Raw genomic sequence first — 21,294 nt, 5'->3', positions numbered from 1 at the left:
AGAAGTTTCACCTTCTCGTCAAGCTTCATTACGGTCTTCTTTCTTTTAACTTCTTGGCCAGAAGCCTTAGAAGGAGCAGGGCGCTTTTTAGGGGCCATTTTCGGTACGATGCACACAGATATTTGCTGATACGCACAAGAGCTTTGCTTTAACGTTCGCGTATACCCGTAAGTTTCTGCACAGTGAGGCTGCTGGGTACTAGATGCGCGATACCCACAATTCCATCTCCGCGAAATGGGGCCAGGGTTCAACCAATCAACACCAAGTGTACAACCAATGAGCGACAAGGAAAATGAATGCTGCTCCTGGATTGGCTGCTGTGCAGACAACAGCCAATAGCGTTTTAAATATCATTTCGTTTGGGTACTGCTCTAAGAAGGAAGGCGTCACGGCATCATAAGATTTGTTTATCTGCGGAAAGTTGGCTTGGGTAGAGCATCTTTTAAGAAAACCCGACTTTGTTACCGACATTTTGCTGTGTTTACATGAAAGTATTACAGAACTGTAATATTTGAAAATTAATAAAGCTTTTTTATCATAAAAATTTATTTTGTCACGAAAATATACTCATTATGTACGTATGAAAAATACACGTACATGTACGTACTGCGTGGCGCAGACAGAAAAATACGTACCCTGCTACAAATATGTATATAATCATTGTCTTACGTACTTTAGATATGGTCTGCATACTTTTATTATCATCCTAAAACAATTTATGTGCGTACGTACATACATATCATAATTAGAAATCATCTTAAAAAATTTCATAAAATGTACTGCCTGCACAATGCGTACCCAATTGACCCAATACGTATTTATGTAAGTTCAATGGCAGTGTTGCTAAACTACAGCATTTCACGCTAGATCTGGAGTTTTCAGATTTAATCTAGCACCATTGTTTTCCAATTTGCGCGGTCGCGCAATCCTAGAGATTTTTATGATTATAACGTGAAATTTGGCGTGTTATCGAAGGTAATGAACAAATTATTAATAATATATTAACACAGTGGTGCTTAAAAATCTGCCCTGACGCCAATTTATAAAAACAACAACTGTCACGTGTGTGACACACCTTTGAATGTCTTTGAGACAAACCCTAAGGCTATAATATAAGATTAGTATAGGGGTTGTTTTCATTTCCAGGTACTGCTTAAATCTCCTTCCTACATCCGCCCTGCCCTTGATCTCTCTCTCTTTTCTACATCTTACAGTTATCCAAGCGAGAGTTTTTTTTTATGGGATAACATAGGCCCTCCAATTGCTTTTTCATCTGGAAAATATTTATTTTGTATACAATTGCCTTTCTCGGCTGTGAAGTTGATGTCTATCCGTGGCTGTGAGATGACCAGGAATGACATGTAAGTCAGTGTCAAAGTAACTCTACACTTCAGTCAGACCAAAACTTTGTTGCCATATCGTATTCAAGCAATACATATTCTGTTATTGTTTCCTATCTATCATTTTGTGTGTGTGAGTGAGAGAGAGAGAGAGAGAGAGGAGAGAGAGGAGAGAGAGAGAGACGAGAGAGAGAGAGAGAGAGAGAGAGATGGCTGTACGTATACGATTGTTTATTTTCTCAGTTGCCAAACTCACTCTGTTATGCTTTATTTCATATTATGTTGCTCACCAATTTATACCTACGATATTTTTATTCAATTCATTACATCAAGATTTATAAGGAATGTCTAATAAACAGAATAACCATATCATTATGAAATGTCCTTGAACGAATAGTAAACACATAAAAATTCGCATCCGCGAATAGCCGGGGATGACCGCGAATAATTATGTATATGTTCCACAGAAAAACCCGCGAATGGGCGAGTCCTTCCGCGAATAATTTCTAGATAGGTTCCAAAGAAAAATCCGCGAATCCGGAGAACGCGAATACGGGGGGTCCACTGTACAATCATTATTTCAATCTTTTTACCATAATGTACTTCTACTAATACATTTTAATCATTTATGTAATAGTATATATTACGTACAATCAGGCATTGAGTTACAATGGGGTTAGGTTCTTGCATGCATGTCAGAAGTCGAATCTTACGTAAATTGGTTTGCAATTCAGTCTACAGTACAGTTAATACCAAATGATGCTGCAGATAGGGCAGGGTAACTCAAACTGATGCTGCCTGAGTGATGAGAGTTCTCATGAGATGGCGCAGTGCCAAGTAACTCAATGGTCAACTGTCTGAAGTAAGGTTGTAAGTACGAGTGGTCGTATGTCGAGCAGGTCGTAAGTCGGATAGTAGTTGTATACATACATTTAGATATATATATATATTTGTATATATATATATATATATATAATATATATATATATATATATACGTATATATATATATATACGTAAATATATAGATATCTATTATATATATATATATATATATAATATATATATATATATATATATATATATATATTAATATATAGCAGCATTCAGCAGGGTCCAACAAACACATCAAAAAGGGCCATATTTATTAGCAAGAGACGTTTCGCACATTATCTATATGCATCTTCAATCTGTAAGAACAACATAAAATACGTTTAACGTTTAAAAAAAACATGATTTTTTATTTTTTATAGAAAAAAAAAGATTAAGTTAAGAAAAAAAAAGTATTATACAAAAATTAAAATTAATACAAATTAAAAGGTATATAGTGAAAATGGAACCAGTTCTCACCAAACCATCCAAAGGAGAAGGAGAAGAACGAATGACCAAAACTTGACACCAACCTACGACTTCAGTTATGCAAGATAAAGAGGAGAAGCGGAAACGTTAGAATTCAAAGAAGGAACAAGCCGTTTGATGTATAAGGACTCAAGGGTAGTTAGGTAATTGCTATGACTTGTTCCACCAATAATAGAGAAGTGCTTTTATTTATTTCAATTTTGCATATGGAGGCATGATTCTTTATATTAGAAAATTCTGGTTTGCTTAATTTTTGACCCGTTCTAAAGCTGTATCCCACATGGCTACAGTATCTCATCTGCAGTAACCTACGGCTTGATCCAACATAAATACCGGGACATCCCGGGCAATTGAATTTATAAACAATGTTGGATCTCATGAAGGTCTGCAGTTTGTCTTTATAGCCGAAGAATACGCCAATCTTGAGTGGATTGATTGGAATTATATGCAATTTAAGGCAGCCAAATTCATTTTCGATTATTTGTTTAAGTTTGGCAGAAAACTTGTCGTCAGAGATAAATGGGATAGTGGCATATACATTTTTCTTTAAGACATTATAAGAGGGCATCGGATTGGAGAAATCTTGTGACAGCAGTCTGTTAATGACTTTATATACCAGTTTTTCAGGATAGGAGTTCTGTAAGAAAAATTTAACTAAAAATAATATCTCATTGTGAAAGAGAGATCAACTCGAAGAGTAACGTAAAGCCCTGTAAACCAAAGTGTAAATAGAATTCAGTTTAAAGTTCTTGAAGCATGAACTGTAGAAATTGTTAGCAAGCCCAGTGTTTGATTTTTTCCTATACACAGATGTAGTAAATTCACCATTGTCTCTACTAACATTGATGTCTAAAAAGGGTAAAGAGTTGTTGGTTTCTTTTTCCATGGTAAATTTTATATTTTCATGTTGACTATTGATATGGTCCAGAAACATCTCTCTATGCCAGGGTTCTTTGAATAGCGCAAATGTATCATCCACATATCGTCTATAACAGACAGGTTTAAACACATCCGGACAGTTAGTTAAAAAGGTTTCTTCGAAAAAGGACATAAAAATATTAGCAAACACAGGTCCCAATGGGGAGCCCATGGCAACTCCATCGACCTGCGAAAAGAGTTGACCATTAAAAACAAACATTGAGTCTTGCACAGCAAGCTCAAGAAAAGTCCTAAAAAGTTGTCTGTTAAAACCATGAAAAATTATGTGATCGTTATAAAAAATTCTGTCTAAAATAATGCTGATGGTTTCATTTAGAGGCACGTTTGTAAAAAGAGATTCTACATCAAAACTTGTCATGTGTAGATCACCATCTTGTAGAACTATTTGTTTCTGGAACTCATAACCATTCTTAAGCGAAAGTTGGTTGTAAGCGAAATCACTAAGTAATGAAACAAGGTATTTTGATATAGTATAAGAAGGGCTGTTATAGGCTGCCATAATAGGTCTGATAGGAACTCCTTCCTTATGTATCTTAGGGAGACCATATAGAATACTAAAAGATGAACCTGTCACAAATAGTTTCTGATATGTAGTTTCATCCAAAATACCCTCGTTCTTTAATTTTCTCAAAAACCTGTTAATTTTATCTTCCCTTTTGTAAATATCCAAAAAATTTGGTTCTCCATGTGAATGAAATTTGGTGTTGTCTGCAAGAATGTTATTCACCTTATCAATATACTCTTGTTTATTAAGTAGTACAACACCTTTACCTTTATCCGGTTTGCAAATAACCAAATTATCCCGTTTGCCAAGTTTTTTCAAGATAGTCAAATCCTCTTTCCTGAAGAATGGTGTCCAAGACACTTTTAAATTAGTATAAGTCTTATGTAATAGAAAGGATAACTTATGTTGTAAACCACTTAAGTCATTTACCAAGTTCAAACCCTTGAGTCTCTGGAAAAGAATTTCGAAAGGAAAATAGAAAGCTGCATACTTCGGTCTGTAGGATGGTAGGCAAAAATCCAAGCCAAATGACAGCAAGAACTCCTCTCTTTTGGAGAAAACATAGTCAGAAAAGTTAAAAATACAATAATTTCTATGGTTAAAATTGGGAGTAACAACACCTAGTACTCGTAGTTTCTTTTGATGTCGTAATTGTACAGAGGAGACATAATCATTTACAAAGTCGTGAAATAGTTTCTGATACAAAAATCGGTCAACAAATGATAAATCATGAAATAGCTGTTCCCGTAGTTGACAAACAATCATACGTGTACTTTCAATAAGCTTTTGCTTCGTCTCAATCTCCTTCCTAAGCAGCTCGTCCAAGGCATTTCTGTAAAATTCGGTGCGATACAGCGAGGTCTTGTAGAGCCTGAATCTGACGAACTTCGGGTGTACTCCGTTTAGCATACAATACTGTAAGAAATCTAGATCACATTTGGCTTTTTCTTCCTCTAAAGTCAATTTCTCCAACTTCCTAGAGGTGGCCAGACGAAGCAAAAGCTTATTGAAAGTACACGTACGATTGTTTGTCAAAAGTGATTCTTCACCTCTCGGGCGCGCGGCACACGCACGATCGGACAAGCAGTTAACTACCGTTCTCCCCTTGTTCGAAGCTTACGACCGTCCCAGCTGCCGCTAGTTACCTTCCTATTGTTAAAGGACCGAGGGTTTGTATTACGTATCGGAACAACTGGTAGTGTCAGTTTGTATATTAAGCCTTCTTTTGACTAAGGTGTTCTTTGTAAAATCAGTATGCCTCAGTAAAGGGTCCGAATAGGACCGAAAGTACTCGGCTATCTCGCTTTTTCATTTTTTTCCTTCGTGGCAAAAAAAACCTTTATTTATACATAGCATCACGTTTTATATACTTCGTGATCAAGTTATTCATATATATAGCATATATATATATATATATATCAGTTATCAGTGATCCGGTTTTATGGCACTCATCTAGTGCTGAAAAGTGCCAAAAAACAGCAATTTTCCTCCTCGAATGCACTGATTTCCAGTTATCAGTGCCAATAATAGAGTACAGGCAGTCTACAGTTATCGGTGGAGGTTCAGTTCTCAGCGGGGTGCTGATAATCAAAAACCACTATTAACCGAAACTCGGCGATTTATGGCGCCGAGATTCAGTTAGTAATGGCTCCGATAACCAAAACTCGGCCCTTTATGGCACCATAAATCGCCAATTTTATGGGGCTAGACAAGCACCATAAAACCAGATCACCATTAACCAAGTTCACCAATAATTGGGGACTACCTTTACTGGCGCAGATACTTACAAATGCTAACTTAAGGAAACATCTTCCCTCTCCTATTAATTATCTGGCAAAATCCAGTACAATAATGAAGCTGCACTACAGAATCGGGGTGTAACTCAAGGAATTTCTATCCCAACTTACCCTCTGTGTGTAGCTAAATCAAAAGCCACAGAAAGACCCTGTTGACCAGCTTTGATGTTCTGCAGGTAAAACTTGTTACTTTCTTCAACAGTACTAAATCCAGCATACTGCCTGATGGTCCATGGACGATTTGCATACATTGTGGGATAGGGACCTCGAGTAAAAGGATACTTTCCAGGTATCTCTTTAGTAGTGCTGAAAGAAGAAAAACAGATAATTTATACTTAACTTTCTTTACAAAAAAACTACAGTACTTCCCAGATCTTCTGAAAACATGTATGTACTGTATTCCTTCAAAAACATATAAGTGGCATCTCAAATTAAATGACAGTTAGGGAGGTCTGCCTGCTTGGTAAGTATCAAAATCTGTTAAGTAAAAAAGATTTACATATAGCCTACAAGACACCCTTGCGCAGTCCATGTAAAGTACAGTAAGTAGTAACTAATGGCCTATTCCTTCAGCACTTTGTAATTATAAATAATTTGACATATCTATTTACTTATTCAATTTCAGAGATATATCTACAAAATAAATTGCTTCTGAAAAAAAATATACGATACAATGTTGTCATCTTGCTCACCTTTTTCTCCATAATATTGTAGATTACTACTTTGTAAACTAAACAACTGTTTGGTGAAAAAAATTACATTTTTCTCTAAAAGATTTGGCAGTAAATCCCTCAATGGACAGAGATTTGGATCCATCATATAAATTATGTAGTGGCCCCCTTTACGTGTTTTTATATCTAATGCCTATGGTATTCAAGAAAAAAATAATCCTTTTTTAAATAATGGCACAGAATGGTACCAGTTCAGACTTAACACATCATCAAAGCAGAAGGAATGCCTATCACTGGAATAAGTCTACTACAGAATTCAAATTTATAATCATAATAAGATAGTTATCTGTAACTGATTATTCATGAAAAAATATCTGTGATCAAGAGAATCAACACTTTTTAGAATGAAACCTGATGCTTATTCATATATTTGGCTCTCAAATGCTGTTTCAGCATTAGTAAAATAACTTCTTTGTAATATATAATATTAGAGCTGATATATGAACTTATCTAAACTGTCTGATATGGTTCTTAATTTAATTTAACATGCGATTAGCAAATCCTCCAATTATATCAACTCCCAAATTACAATCCTGTCATATGCGTTCCTACTGAGAATTTCAGAGAGGTAACTGCCCAACTAGTTCCAATTAATTGGGATCTCATTATTATTTTAATTTCTTTTTTTTATTCAATGGTTCAGTTTTTGTGACTTATGACTGACTTTATCCCATTTTTTCAAACAGATGGGTATCTGGTTCTCGGTCCATATTCTGACTTATTTACTACCTGATGATTACTGAACTTCACCATTTATTAATATTGTTTCTTATATAGTTCAATAAAACAGCTAGTGTATTATTTTTCCCCATTTTTTTCATCAACATGACATTCTTATGATAAAATGAAATTATACATATACCTACCAAGTAATTACATAGCTAACAGGTTCTAGTATCGGCAGCTAAAATTCAAAATTCGCAGTAGCAATTCTTTTGTTTTGGTTGTAGGAAACTAGTCCCACCCACTTTAAGGAAGAAGAAGAACAACCGAGCCAGGTATTTCAATTTGTTTATGACTAAGAATCTGTGTGGGGAGGAGGGGGCTCCCATTCTGTAATTAAAAGTAGGCGCTGAAAATCTTTTCACCCGTGCAATTTACGCAAACACATACACACGCATACCTTTGTCGACCTGTAAGGGAATGCAAAAATTTAGTTAAGATATTAAAATGGTGTGTCAGTTTACCTTAGATTTTCTAGTAGTATTTGGTTGCACCAAATTTGTTCTCCTTAGCTGCCTTCAGCCGTCAGGAACACTTTCAATGAGGGGCTGACAAATCTCTGGTTCGATACTGTTCCAAGCAGCGATGATGGCAGCTTTGAGTTTGTCGAAATTGGAGCAGTCAACCTTCTGCAAACGTTGTTTAATGATCAACCACAGATTTTCAATGGGACTAAAATCAGGGGAATTAGTGGGCCAGTCACTTAAAAGCTCCACACCACAATCCTGCAACCAGTTCTTAATCAATGGCGTCGTGTGGCACCGACCGTGCGCCATCTTGCTGAAGGAACGAGGCACCTGTCTTCTCAAAGCTCCTCTCTAAATATTCATTTAGCACAACGTAATAAATATCCTGGTTCACTCATTCATTATTTTCAAAAATACACAATACCCCAACTCCCTCATAACCCATAGAACCCCATACCATCAAAGTTTTGGGGAACTTTTCACGAGGACGAATAAGTTTTTCACTGCACTTGTTGAGACAGGGACTTCGCCAAACTTTCGTCGAGGTGCTTGCCGAAGAATGAAATGTGGATTCGTCAGTGAACAACACTTGTTTCCAGTTATTAACGTCCCATTTACCAAACATATTAAAAAAACTTTCGTTTCTTAATATGGGCGTCAGTTAGCTTGCTCTTCTTAGGAGCCACAACACTCTTGAATCCCAACTTGTGTGACAAGTACGTCTGTAAAGTACATACTTTACACTTTAATAAAATTTCAAGGTTTTCTTCCCTGAGCTGAGGAGCGGTGTGTGAAGAATTAAGCTCTGCTTCCCTTCTCAGAAGCGAAATAGTTCATTCAGACAGCAAGGGGGGCCTCCCAGACTTCTTTGCGGGGAGAGGTACCTCTTTCTTCCCTGACGCCCTGTACCTCGCGACAATGTTCTGAACTGTTCGACGCTTCAAATCCATCTGCCGAACAATTTCAGCGGTATTTAACCTTAATTCAAAACGTTGAATGAACCTTACACGATCATCACTAGAAGTCTAAGTACCCACCATTACGCATAAAGGCACAGGGAATGGCAACACAACAGCAACACCGCGAGACAAACAAGTCCTGACAGGAGTGCCAGTAACACAAACTGACTTAAACCACGGCTAATAGGCTACTGATCAGTTATTGTTTCCTTAATCAAGGACACAGTGGAAACAACGAAAGGTGCCAATTAGTCACTTTTTCTCTTGGGCATTTTCCGTGACTGATATGGAGGATTCCTTAAGACGCTGAAAGTCTTTACACACCCTCCAGGGGTGCAAAGACTTTCAGCGCCCACTTTACTTGGTAAGTATTGTAAAATTTTATCTTATAGAAAAATGTCAGTTTTACATAAGTAACTTACCATGTAATTACATAGCTGATTCCAAATTGACAGGTAGTGGGATACATGGATTATTCTAGCCCAAACCATTATGCATTAATGAATTTGTAAATAGAAAACAGGGCTTGCATTGTAAAAGTGCTTGTTGTTTCCTTACCTTGTAGGAGAGCTACTGCAGGAAGATACTGCCCTGGTTGGTGATCATCTTACACGTTAGAGGCGGGGCAGTTTGGCCCAGGTCACCTGCTACCTTAGTGGGAGCTTTGAAGCAAAGATTACCAACAAGAAACCAGAGCAACAATGTTACCTACACCATAAAAACCTTATTCCAACCCTCAACCAAAAATAAAATTGGTGGGTATTCTCATACAAAGTGGCCCCATACTCCCAATAACTCATAAGTTCCCTTCCCAACACCATGCCAACCACTGATAAGGGGCCTAACGCACTGCATTCACTATACAATGGTCTCTACTTCTTTTAAATAGTGTGATGCAAACACTGACTTGCATCTCCAAAAAGATGCATGATAAATAATCCCCAGGGACAGGTTCTTGAATACTAAGGATGTGGAAATCACTCTGATTTCATGCACCTTTACTTTGAGGGTAGGAAGACACTCCTCAGTCCTCACCTACTTGGGAATGTGATTCTCTAATCACTTCCCTTAAGAAGAATGACAGGGCATTCTTTGTAAACGGATGCGTGAGGTCCTTTACTGATGTCCATAAGTTACTAGAAGATCCTCTAGTCTTTTCTGTCCTCTTCAGGTAGAACTTCAAGGCTCTCACTAGGCAGAGGATTCTCTCCTCTTCTTCAGGCCCTAATAACTCTGACAGACTCTTAATAAAAAAAGATCGAGGCCAAGGTCTATTGGGATTCTTGTTTTTAGTGGGAAAATTAAAAGAAAGTGAACTAATTGGATCTCCCCAAGAGAATCCGATTCTCTTATCCATAGCTTGTAATTCACTCACTCTTCTCGCTGTAGGAGGCCTCCTCCATTAGTTCAAAAGGAAGACCTGAAAGCCATTTTAATACAACATTTAGGTTCCAGGCCACTGATTCAATTCCTCTTTTATTCATGTCAAAAGATTTAAACTATTCTGTAATGTTCTCATTTGCAGACAAATCTATTCGTCTGTCTGAAAACAGAGTTGGGCCTAGCTCTGTAGCCCTTTATAGTTGACAAAGATAAGCCCCTGGATTCTCTGAGGTAGAAGAAAGTCTGCAATTTCTGCTACAACTGTCTTAAAAGACAAGATTCCTTTCTGCTTGCAACATGTGCAGAAGATCACCCACTTATTCTGGTAGACAGCTAAAGAGGATTTATGTCTACACTTTGAAATTGCTCTTGCAGATACTTTTGAAAATCCTTTTGTTCCAAGTAATCTATTGACAGTTTGAATCCTGTCAGAGCAAGAGAGGGCAACCTTTGATGAAACTTCTTAAAGTGAGGTTGTTTTAGCAGATTTATCTTCAGAGGAAGTAATCTTGGGAAGTCTACTCAAGTTCCAACAGGTCTGGAAACCACTCTTTCAGTGGCCATAATGGGGCTATTAAAATCATTGACATATTCCTGTGAGTTAAAAACTTGTTTAGAACCTCCCTTATCATCGCAAATGCATCCATCACCTATGCTAGAGGATCTGGTACTGTGGAGAAGAATGTGGGGAGCCGATAATTTGTGTCGCAAAATGATTGATCAATGGTTTTCCTCACAACTTCCAAAGGGACTCATAGACCGTCTGATCCAGCGTCCTTTCTGTCCAGATCACTCGATTGTGCCTGCTCAGCTGATCTGCAAGGACATTGAGTTTCCTTTGTACAAATCTTGTGATAATTGTTATCCAGTTTCATTGGACCACAGATGGAGGTCTCTTGATGCTTTGCACAGCAAAAAGGAGTGCGTTCCTCCTTGCTAGCTGACATATGCCAATGTTGTTGTGTTGTCTGAGTGCACTGCTATTGTTTTGTTGTACAATTCCGAAGAAAACATCTTGAGGCCTACGTGAATAGTCCTCAACTCCTTCACATTTATATGCATCTCCTTTTCTTCTTCTGACCAAATTCCCAACACTTCCTTAGTCTCTACGAGAGCTCCCTAGCTTAAGCCCGACATGCCGGCATATAAGTTCAGGTCGGGGCTCTGAGGATGAAGAGACTTTCCTTCCTGTAGTCTTCCTTCTGACTTACATCACAGCAGATGTCCTTTGATATCATGTATCATTGGGAACACGAACGAATTGGGCAGACTTTTCCTGTCCCAGCTGGCCCTGAGATAAAACTGAAATACTCTCACATGGAGTCTCCTTAATGACACAAACTGCTCTATTGATGCCAAAGTCCCAAGCAGATTCATCCACTTGCTGGCCGAGTAATGTTTTTAGGCAAAAAGTTTGTCTATTGTCCGAAGGCAAGAATAATCTTTTGGGGGATGGAAAAGCCCGTAAAAGATGGAACCACCTGAGACTTCTGAAAGTTTAAAAGCAAACTTAAGTCCTGTGTCAAAAGAAATGTTCTCCTTAGATCCTCCGTGCATTGCTCCCATGTCTGAGAATGAAGGAGACAGTCCTCCAAATACAGTGCTATCTTAATTCCTTCTATATGTAGCCCTCCTGCTAAAACAAAGGGCCTGGAATTGGTATATTTGATCTTGAAATACAAATCTTGGGTATTTCTTTGACTTTGGATATGCTGGAATGTGGAAATACACATCCCTAATATCCATGGATGCCATCCAATCTCCCTGGTGCACCGCTGATAAAATGGAGTGATTTTTTTTTCCATACAAAACTTTGCCTTCTGCATGAAGACATTTAAGGTGCTTACATCCAATACTGGTCTCCAACCACCTGTTGACTTCGGCATCACGAACAGTTGACTGTAAAACCCTTCAGAGTTCTCTTCTGGGACTATACCTCTATTGCTCTCTTCTCAAGGAGGGAATGCATTTCCTCTGTGAAAGCTGAAAACCTCTTTGAGCCTACTGAGTAGGCAGTTAAGACAATGACCATCTTGACTAAGGGAGGTTTTTCTAGGAATGGGATCAAATACCCGAATCTCTGCACTTTTGTTACCCCTGGTTCTGCCCCTCTCTTGATCCATACTTCCCAAAACTGCCAGAGCCTGCCACCTACTGGGGCATGGAGGAAGTTGATTTCACTTTTTGGCGGCAGGTCTTATCGATGTCTTCTTCGTCGCTCATGAGCTGAAGAAGACATGGACTCTCATTCTGGGGTTCGATCTCTGCTTGCTACCACGAAAGGGAAAGGGCTGCAGAGGCGACAATGTTTTAGAACTGGTAGCAGCAGTAGCTTTTTCCAGCGTCTTAAGGATTGTACCAACAAATCTTGTGTAGACTTCTGAAGACCTGTTGCAATGTCACTTTCTCTCTCTTCTCTGCTTGCCAAGTATCAACTTCCTTAAGAGACTTCTTCACTAAAATAGATAATACCATCTTAGATGGTTTGGCTGGATTAGACTGAATGCTTAACTGCATGAAGTGTTGAATCTGGAGAAGCAGGAGCTGCTGGAGAAAAAGGTAGGTTATGTACGCAGCAAAAACTTAAGTAACGTTACATAAGCTGTTGATGGAGAATCCCCTTTTGCTAATGACACTGGAGACTGGGATACATTCCTTGCAGGTTTCGGTACTGAAGATTTCTTCAAAAAACCCAAAATATCATCCAACTGATGCTCGACAGGATCACTAGTCTGCTCAGCTACTGAAGGTACATGCTGTGCTGCCGACCTTGCTTTATTTTCTTCTGGTGCTGAACTGGCCGAAGAAACAAATGAGCAGTCAAGATCCTTACGACTACCCTGCACTGTCTGATGCTTGGGAGCTGGCTGTTCTGCTGCTACTACACATTCAGCAGTCTGTGGATTTTCCACTGGATGTTCAACCACTTCCAGGTGCCTGGAAGAAGCTTGGTGCTTTGGTGCTGACTGGCACTCTTGCACCACTGGGAACTACTTGGAACGCCAGGAGCGAACTGGTGTGCTTCAGTGATGAGCACTTACGTCTGTGAACCGGGGGAGAGCACTCAGGTTAGAACCTCTCTGGGGTATCCCAAAAACTACATGAAGGTAGCTTCTTTAGCCTTCTTACACGGCATTGCTGGCCCTGCAGGCCTTTTCAATGGTCTAGAAGTGTCACTATAGTGCCACTGGCACCTCCATTCCAGGTTGGAAGCCTTGGAACTAGAGGAAAGACGGTACACTTCTGCAAAGACGCCTTTCTAATGGCTGTCTGCTGTTATCCCCTGGGATTTGGCAACAGGTGAGAAGGAGGGGACGACTGTCTGTGCGCAGACACTACTGACTTACCTTGGGCTTCTGGTATGGTTTCTCCCTGGTGCAGGGGAGTATGCCAGGGATCTTTGCCTGGAGACTCAGCAGGACGGCCAACCGGCTCCTCCACTTGCACTTTACTCACTTCACTTTTCCGCTCCAGAAGAGCTTTCACCGATTCACCTAACTGTCACACCGTGTTAAACAGTAATTCGAACTCACAATCAAATTTACTCTAAGTTGCAATGGTGTTGGGGTCAAGAACCTGGGAGCTGGGACTAAGATTAGGTGGAATTGTAGGACTGAGAAAGGGTAAAATAGCGGAAACAAAGACAATGGGTACTTCAATTGACCTATCTGATCCCTCACTAGCAGTCTGTCCTGCTTAATACTAGCGTCCTCTGTCTATCCCTTGCTAATTTAGATAGATGAGAAGTTAAAGTCTTCCACTACTTGCTATCCCATCTCTTACATTCAATACAAGTCTTATCTACGGAACAATTTTGCCCTTTACATTCAACACAAATTGTGTAAGCGTCATATTTAGCAGATGTTAACCTAGTCCCACAGCCTTTGCTGCAATAACAAGTGCTAGATACGCTAGTGTCGGACATCGTCGGTTAGTGAAATAGTCAAAATAAGTAATATGTCAATTCTGTTTGAATTTCTAAGGATTATCACAATCCCTAAGTAAATGCCAATTGTTAAAAAAAAAAAAAAATGAATACTTCACCCATTTTCTAGGAAAAGTAAGAAATGCCAATTGTTAAAAAAAAAAAAAAAATGAATACTTCACCCATTTTCTAGGAAAACAGCAAAGAATTCAAATTTTGAACCAGCTGATGACTCACAGTATTGTCATAAGCTGGCAGGTTCAGTTGTTCCTCTTCTTCTCAAAAGTGGGCGAGACTAGTTACCTACAGCCAAAACAAAAGAATCGCTACTGCGAATTTTGGATTTTAGCTGCTGATACTAGAAACTGTTAGCTATGTAATTACTTGATAAGTTACTTATGTAAAATTGGTTATATTGTTACTAGATATCTATTACATCTTGTTGCTGCCTGTATGTCTATTAATTACTCATTACGTTAAGTATATATTAGTTTTAACAGCTCTCCTAGGGCTGGCCCGAAGGATTAGATATTTTTACGTGACTAGGAACCGATTGGTTACCTAGCAACAAGACCTGCAGCTTATTGTGGGATCCGAACCACATTGTATCGAGAAATGAATTTCTATCACCAGAAATAAATTCCTCTGGTTCCACATTAGCCGAGCTGAGAATCGAACTTCGGACCACCGAATTGGTAGCCGAGCGCGAAATGCACTCGGCCAATGTGGAACTTATTAATTAATCATCTTTCCCTAAAATTGTTTATACATAAAAGTATATTAATCACTTATCTTTCCTTATAGTTGTGTTAGCATAAGTGTGTGTTTAGACTTTAGTGCTTATTTCTATAGTAGTATTTGTATTTTATCATGTGAGTATGTGTTTTGCAGTTTGGCGGATTTTGTGAATTTAATATTATTTGTTACCTCATTGCTAGCATTTATCTTTGACCATGTCAAGTGTTGAAAATATATCTTCCTGGGGGTACTTGACTAATAAGAACAAAAATACTATTGCTACTTACTCTTTAACATCATCAAATGTATACAGAGGCTTGATAGTTATACCCTCTGGTGTATCCCATAATAAACGTTGAGCTGGATCAGCACCTTTGAGCTGCTTCTTTGCAAGGCTTACCCATTCTTCATCTAAATTTGCATTCTTATGACACATTCTAGACCAATATGTATAAGTTACAGCTGGGACATTCTGCAAAAGAAAGCCAATTTTTTCATGAAAATATGTAGTACACAATTTAACCATTCAATGCAAGTGTTTATTATTCCATAATATGAATTAATTTCATTGCTCCCTCTGCTGCCATTATGTATATATAAATACAGTAGTGCCTCAGGTTACGAAATTAATCTGTTCCGAAGCCGTCTTCATAACCTGATTTTTTCATATCCAGAACTAAGTTTTACGTGTAAACTGCCTAATTCGCTCCAAGTTCTACAAAAACACCACAGTAAATTTCATAATAAAGCTAAATTGACCAATAAACAATGAAATACAACAATTTGGTCCATTCAATACCTAACCTAACCGTTACTGTACGTGTAAATAAGGTGTATTAGTGTACAGGGTACAAGAAATACTGTACGTACATGTACGTACGTATGTAGAAAAATGTGGAACCTTACCTTTCAAGTGAGGCAATGTCAGAAAGTGATGACAGAGGAGGAGGACAAATGCCAGAAAACATTAACAAAAAACTTTACGAAAAACATTGTAACAAATGGCAGAAAACATAAACACTTCTTGATTATCTCCATCTTTGTCTCCATAGAAAGCATCCTCTTCTTTCTGTGAACTTCAGCAACATTCTTGGGACCCATGGCTAATAACGCAAGTAATTAAGTTCACACACAACACGATAGAGTAACTTAAAGTACAATGACAGCGAAATCACTAACACGAATTTACGTTAATGAACGAAATCTACATGAACGAACAAATGCCGAAACAAAATGGTGGGCAAATCTCAGACTTTAGAGCACACTCTTTTGTAACTGAATCATTTTTGTACACAGAAGCAAAAAAATCTTTGTACAGTGGTACCTCGAGTACGAAAGGCTCAACTTACGATAAACTCGAGATACGAAAGCTAATACAAAAAATTTGACGGCTCTACATACGAAAATTGCTCAAGATACGAAAGGTTGTTGCTGTAAAGTCCGAGATTCGCCCGGACCACCAATAACAATTTTGAAACTCGCGCGTCGCCAACTGAGTAGACTCACCACAATCCTCCCACTCTCCCATTGGTTCCTGATGCTAGTCACCACCATGAGATCCTTCTCTCCTATTGGTCAGCATCCCTCCCATCATGCATCTACTATGTAGCGGCGTTAGTGATTTCGTTGTACGTACGTAGTATTCTTTATCGTGTTGTGTGAGAACTTTACTCCATACGTATACGTACTACATAACATAATTACTTGCAGTATATACGTAGTCATGGGTCCCAAGAAACTTGAAATTCACGGAAAGTAGAGGATGCTTTCTTTGGAAACGAAGATGGAGATTATCAAGAAGTATGAAGCTGGTATGCAATTGAGTGTGATCGCCAAGGAATACAACCGAAATCCGTCGACAATAGGCAGTTTGTTTTAATCTGTTGTGCTAATCTTTGGATTAAGCAGAAGGAGGCCATCAAAGCAGCTACACCTTCCAAGGGCATCACTATTTTGTCCAGCAAGAGGACCCACGTGCACGACGAGATGGAAAGGCTTCTTCTTGTCTGGATAAAAGACAAAGAAATCGCTGGAGATACGATAACGGAGACGGCAATCTCCCACAAGGCCAGCGCTATTTTCAGCGATTTGATTGCCCAGGCCAAAGACGACGGAGGAGAAGGGATATCAACGCCAACCCCAGACTTCAAGGCTTTTGGGACTGTGCTTTCATGTTTAGACTAAAGATCTCAACATGTAGTGTAAAACACTTCAAGGTTTAAGGGGGCCGGCCGGAACGCCTATATATGGAGGTATAGGGCGAAAAATGCAAAGTCATGAAAAAATTCATGGAGCTTCATATGGCAATTGAGAATACGTATACGAAATATTTCGTCAAAATTCCTCTTACTTTCATAGTTACAGGGTAATTAGTTAACGTAACTCAATAAGCCTAAAACATTGATCCGTACAAGAAAATGCAATATTTCCTCTATTATCGTAAATTTTGATAATTATTGTCAAAGAAATTGGGAGAAATGGCATCTGTAGACATTCCCCGAGTCGAGAAGGAGACTTCAGGCCAAGTCCACTGTCCTCCAGTCCTGATTTAGTGCGATTACAGACGTCGAGTAGTCTGCACGTTCCATTTCACCTCTGACATACGCCTGCGTTTACGTATGTTTATGTAGGTTTTGGCAAGAATTTCATCATGCCAATGAGGAAAAGACAAGGAAAACATCTTGCTAACATACAGACGAAGAAAAATCGCTCAAGTATTATTACAGAATATCATAATATATGCGTAGTTAGTGAAGAGAGAGGGGAGGGTTGCTTAGTAACGCCCCCGTCTTGCTTGACAGCACACGTCACACTGTGCCCAAGGCTACGACGATCTTTGAGCAAAGAGATCTTCATTCATGATAAATAACAAAGTTTTGGTTTTTTAAAACCCAAAATGGAATATGAAATTCATAATAATCATGATTTATTAAATTGTTTGTCTTTGTAAAAAAAAAAAAAAAAAAAAAAAAAAAGAGTATGCCTTCGAGTTTCACCTCTTGAAATTCTCTTGCATTTACGTTTGTTTATCTTTGTTTCGGGCAAGAATTTCATCATGCCAAAGAGGAAAATACAAGGAAAACATCTCGCTAACATACAGAAGAAGAAAATTCGCTGTAATAAGCCGAGTTAGCGAAGGGGAGAGAGAGAATTGCGTAGGAAGGAGTGCCCCATCTTGCCTCAAGCAGTGCCCCAGGCTGCGATATATGAGCAAAGGGATCATCATTTATGATTAAATTATGATAAATAAAATAGTTTTGGTTTATTAATACACCACAAAAAAGAAATATACATTCATAATAATCATTATTTATTAACATTGTCCTTTATAGAAATACGAAGGAAAACTTTGAACGCCCGTATCTCAAAACTATACTTATTGACCTTCTAAATCTATCTTCTCACTTAGTTTTAAAGCTATAACATTGAAATTTGGTATATAACTCAGGAAGACATTATAGAACAATCAAATAGAGCCCTTTTTTCCAATTTTTGTTTCGAATTTTTTTATACATTTTTTTTCCCTTTTTTCTCCTGATTTATAGGGTTTATTTTTTTACCATATTGAAAAATTCATATCTTGCAAAAAAATGACTTTTAGAAAAAAAATTCTCCCATTCGATTGGAGGTCTACATCAGGTCTATATATGGTAGTAATCCCAGGTCTTAATATTAAATATCAAGGGAGGAGATAGATTTGGAAAAATGGTTTATTTTCGGGATAAATCGCCCTGGCGTCACAAAACTGAAGGTCAGAGGGGAAAATCATATGCAGTTTGGAGATGTCCCAAGTCACCTTATTAAGTGGTATGAATATCAAAGTCCTGTCCTTGAAAAACGGGCATTAGCCGGCCGGCCCCCTTAAGGCCAGTGTTAACACTCAAGTATACCTGTGCAAGTCTGCCTGCCCAATCAACCTGTGTATGCAAACTTGAACGTTAATGTGGACAACCTGCATCGTTTTTTTTTTTTTTTTTTTTTTTTTTTTGCCTTCCAGGCGACCTGAACAAATAGGTCATCTCAATCAATAAGTCTGTGTCAAATAAAACTGCACTGGCACTCCTGAAAGTTATTGTGGTGAAGCCAGTGGCCACTATATTTCCTCCATTCTCTCCCTGCCCTAGAGGGGAGAGTACATATGTTTAATTTAAAAACAAAGTGCTGTACATATTTATTGAATTATTCTAAACCTCAATTAATGATGTATTGGTCTTATCTTTCAATAATTGATATGGAGGTCGTATATAATTTTTAAAAAATTTCTACAGGTAAAATATTTGTGCATAATGAAGGCTGAATGTGGGGGCATCATTTCTTGAGGTCTTCAAGATTTCATTAAAATCTACAAGAATGAGCCTTGCCTTGGGCAAGTAAAATCCAAAGATTAGCACAACAGATTAAACAAACTGCATATTTAAAACGTAAAAAAACTAAGAGGTGACTCATTCTGCTAATGACGAGAACAGTGTCCTTGTATGCCCATGAAGTATAGTGTTAGGAAACAATAAGAGTCTGTCTAGAAATAGCTAGGGAAAACTTAGTTAGGAAAACCACTGGTAGAATATATATAGTGAAAGTAGAGTGATGAAGGATCTACCAGAAGTAAAGGTAGAAAAAGGAGTAGATGTGTACAGCATAAGTCTGCACGAATAGCAGTTTTGTAAACCAAGACCAAACATTGGCACTTGTTTACGAAAAACAGTAAGATGCTAACCTCACCAGAAAAGTTGAACTATGACTCCTTCAGTGGGTGGTTACCGTCGAGGGACGAAACCAATCAGATGAATCTAGAGGTGGCACCGGAAGTAATGAGAGCCATTCATGAAGAAGTAGGAGGTGTCCTAAAGGACATGTGAGGAGGAGCTAGAAGAAGTAGTTAGGTCGAAACTTCATTTGAAGTGCGAGAGAAAAGTAGTTCAGAACCAGACCTCATACGAGGAGGCTGCGTTCCTTCTCACTCTGTTCCAAGTGTAGTGTAAAGTGTGTAACTGTGCTTATTTAATTATAAGTAAGTTTTATAAAAGTGGTGTTTTACTTGCCAGAATCCCGGGTCGTTTCCCATATAAAACCAACGAATCAAACTCCTGAGAGACATAGCCAAAACTAAATAAATATATTACCTGTTCCTATGAGAAAAGAAACTCAACTGTAACAAGTGATAAATGAAGGTTAGCCCATATAACAGATAACCTTTCAAACATTACCCGTAACAAGAAGTGAACCAGAAGAAGAAGAATAAGAACTCGTAAGTACGACACGCAACATAACGAAGAGAAATAAAAATAAAGACTAACCGCAAAAGTAAGTAGGCACGACATAAGTGGTCATAACATAAGTGGTGAACAGCGGTAGTGGGATTCCAAGTGCATATAACACCAAAATAAACAAACACACACACACACAGTAGAAAAATTAAACAGAGTGGAAGATATAAAATTGCCAATAAAAGAGCGCTAATACTTAAGCGTCAGAAACATACAAGAAAACCAGGCACGAACTTTACAATTAAAAAGAAGAAATTCCGAGTTCAATAACTCGAAGAACGAAGAAAAAGAAAAAGGGCAACGAACAAGAATGAAACTCCGAACGACGTAGACACAACAACACTTCGATTCTGCTGAGAGGGCGAACGAAACGCAGCGACGAAACACAGTGAAATCATAAGAAGAATACTGAACAAGGATAGCCGCATTCCTAAGCCATAAACTCGACAAAGGAATACGTAAAAACGCATTAAGGCGGATAAAAGAAGATTGAATACAACGCAGCGAGGACTGACGACGGATTTCTTCAATCAACCTGTGAGCGCTAAACTATCATAAATCCTGAGATAGCGCACATTTCTCCATACATCGCTACGATTTTTTTTTCCCATGGACAAGGCAGCGCACTGGACTCCAACCGTGGTGTGAACGACGGCAGCGCACGGACAACGCCACAACAAGTGAAACAGAGGCAGAGATGGACGACGACGCAGAAGTGATCGGCAACAAGCGACAAGAAGAAAAGTTTAAAGTATCCTGATAGATTAACGTCTGAAGTTAAATTAAAATAGAAAAATCACACACTGCGATAATATAAAAATGTTTTTATAAAATAATTCATAACAAGTAGTTTTGAGATAAAATTTTTCTTTGCCGTAAAGTTGCAAGATAAAATAATTTTTTTTTTGCTTCATTGATTGTGATAAATCTAGAACAATAAAGATATTGTCATTCAGTTCACAAAGTGCAGTGGTGATTGAAGGAAGGAAACACTAGGAAATAAGATTAGATAGGAATCTAGGAATCGCAATAAGGAAGACAGACTCAGTATGAAGATAATGTAAGTACAACAATGCATCTATTTTTTTAAATTGTATCTAATCTAATGCTGTTGATATGAATAAAAACTTTAACGAAATTATTACTAGGTTACAAAGAAGCAGAAC

At 38.2% G+C, this 21,294-nt stretch overlaps 1 protein-coding gene across 1 annotated transcript in view; it reads right to left on the bottom strand.

The window, feature by feature from the left end:
* Positions 1-21,294, bottom strand: part of LOC135221892 (methylmalonyl-CoA mutase, mitochondrial-like) — a 169,835-nt gene that overhangs the window by 135,696 nt on the left and 12,845 nt on the right. Inside the window, exons 2-3 of the mRNA XM_064259869.1 lie at positions 15,152-15,336; positions 6,050-6,244 (exon numbers count right to left, since the gene is read on the bottom strand). Of these exons, the coding sequence (XP_064115939.1) occupies positions 6,050-6,244; positions 15,152-15,336 (380 nt within the window). The remainder of the gene's footprint in view (positions 1-6,049; positions 6,245-15,151; positions 15,337-21,294) is intronic.

Source organism: Macrobrachium nipponense, chromosome 3 (genome assembly GCF_015104395.2).
Source record: "Macrobrachium nipponense isolate FS-2020 chromosome 3, ASM1510439v2, whole genome shotgun sequence".
NCBI lineage: Eukaryota > Metazoa > Arthropoda > Malacostraca > Decapoda > Palaemonidae > Macrobrachium > Macrobrachium nipponense.
Note: the sequence above shows the minus strand (reverse complement) of the source record. Positions and strands in the feature narration are given on the sequence as shown.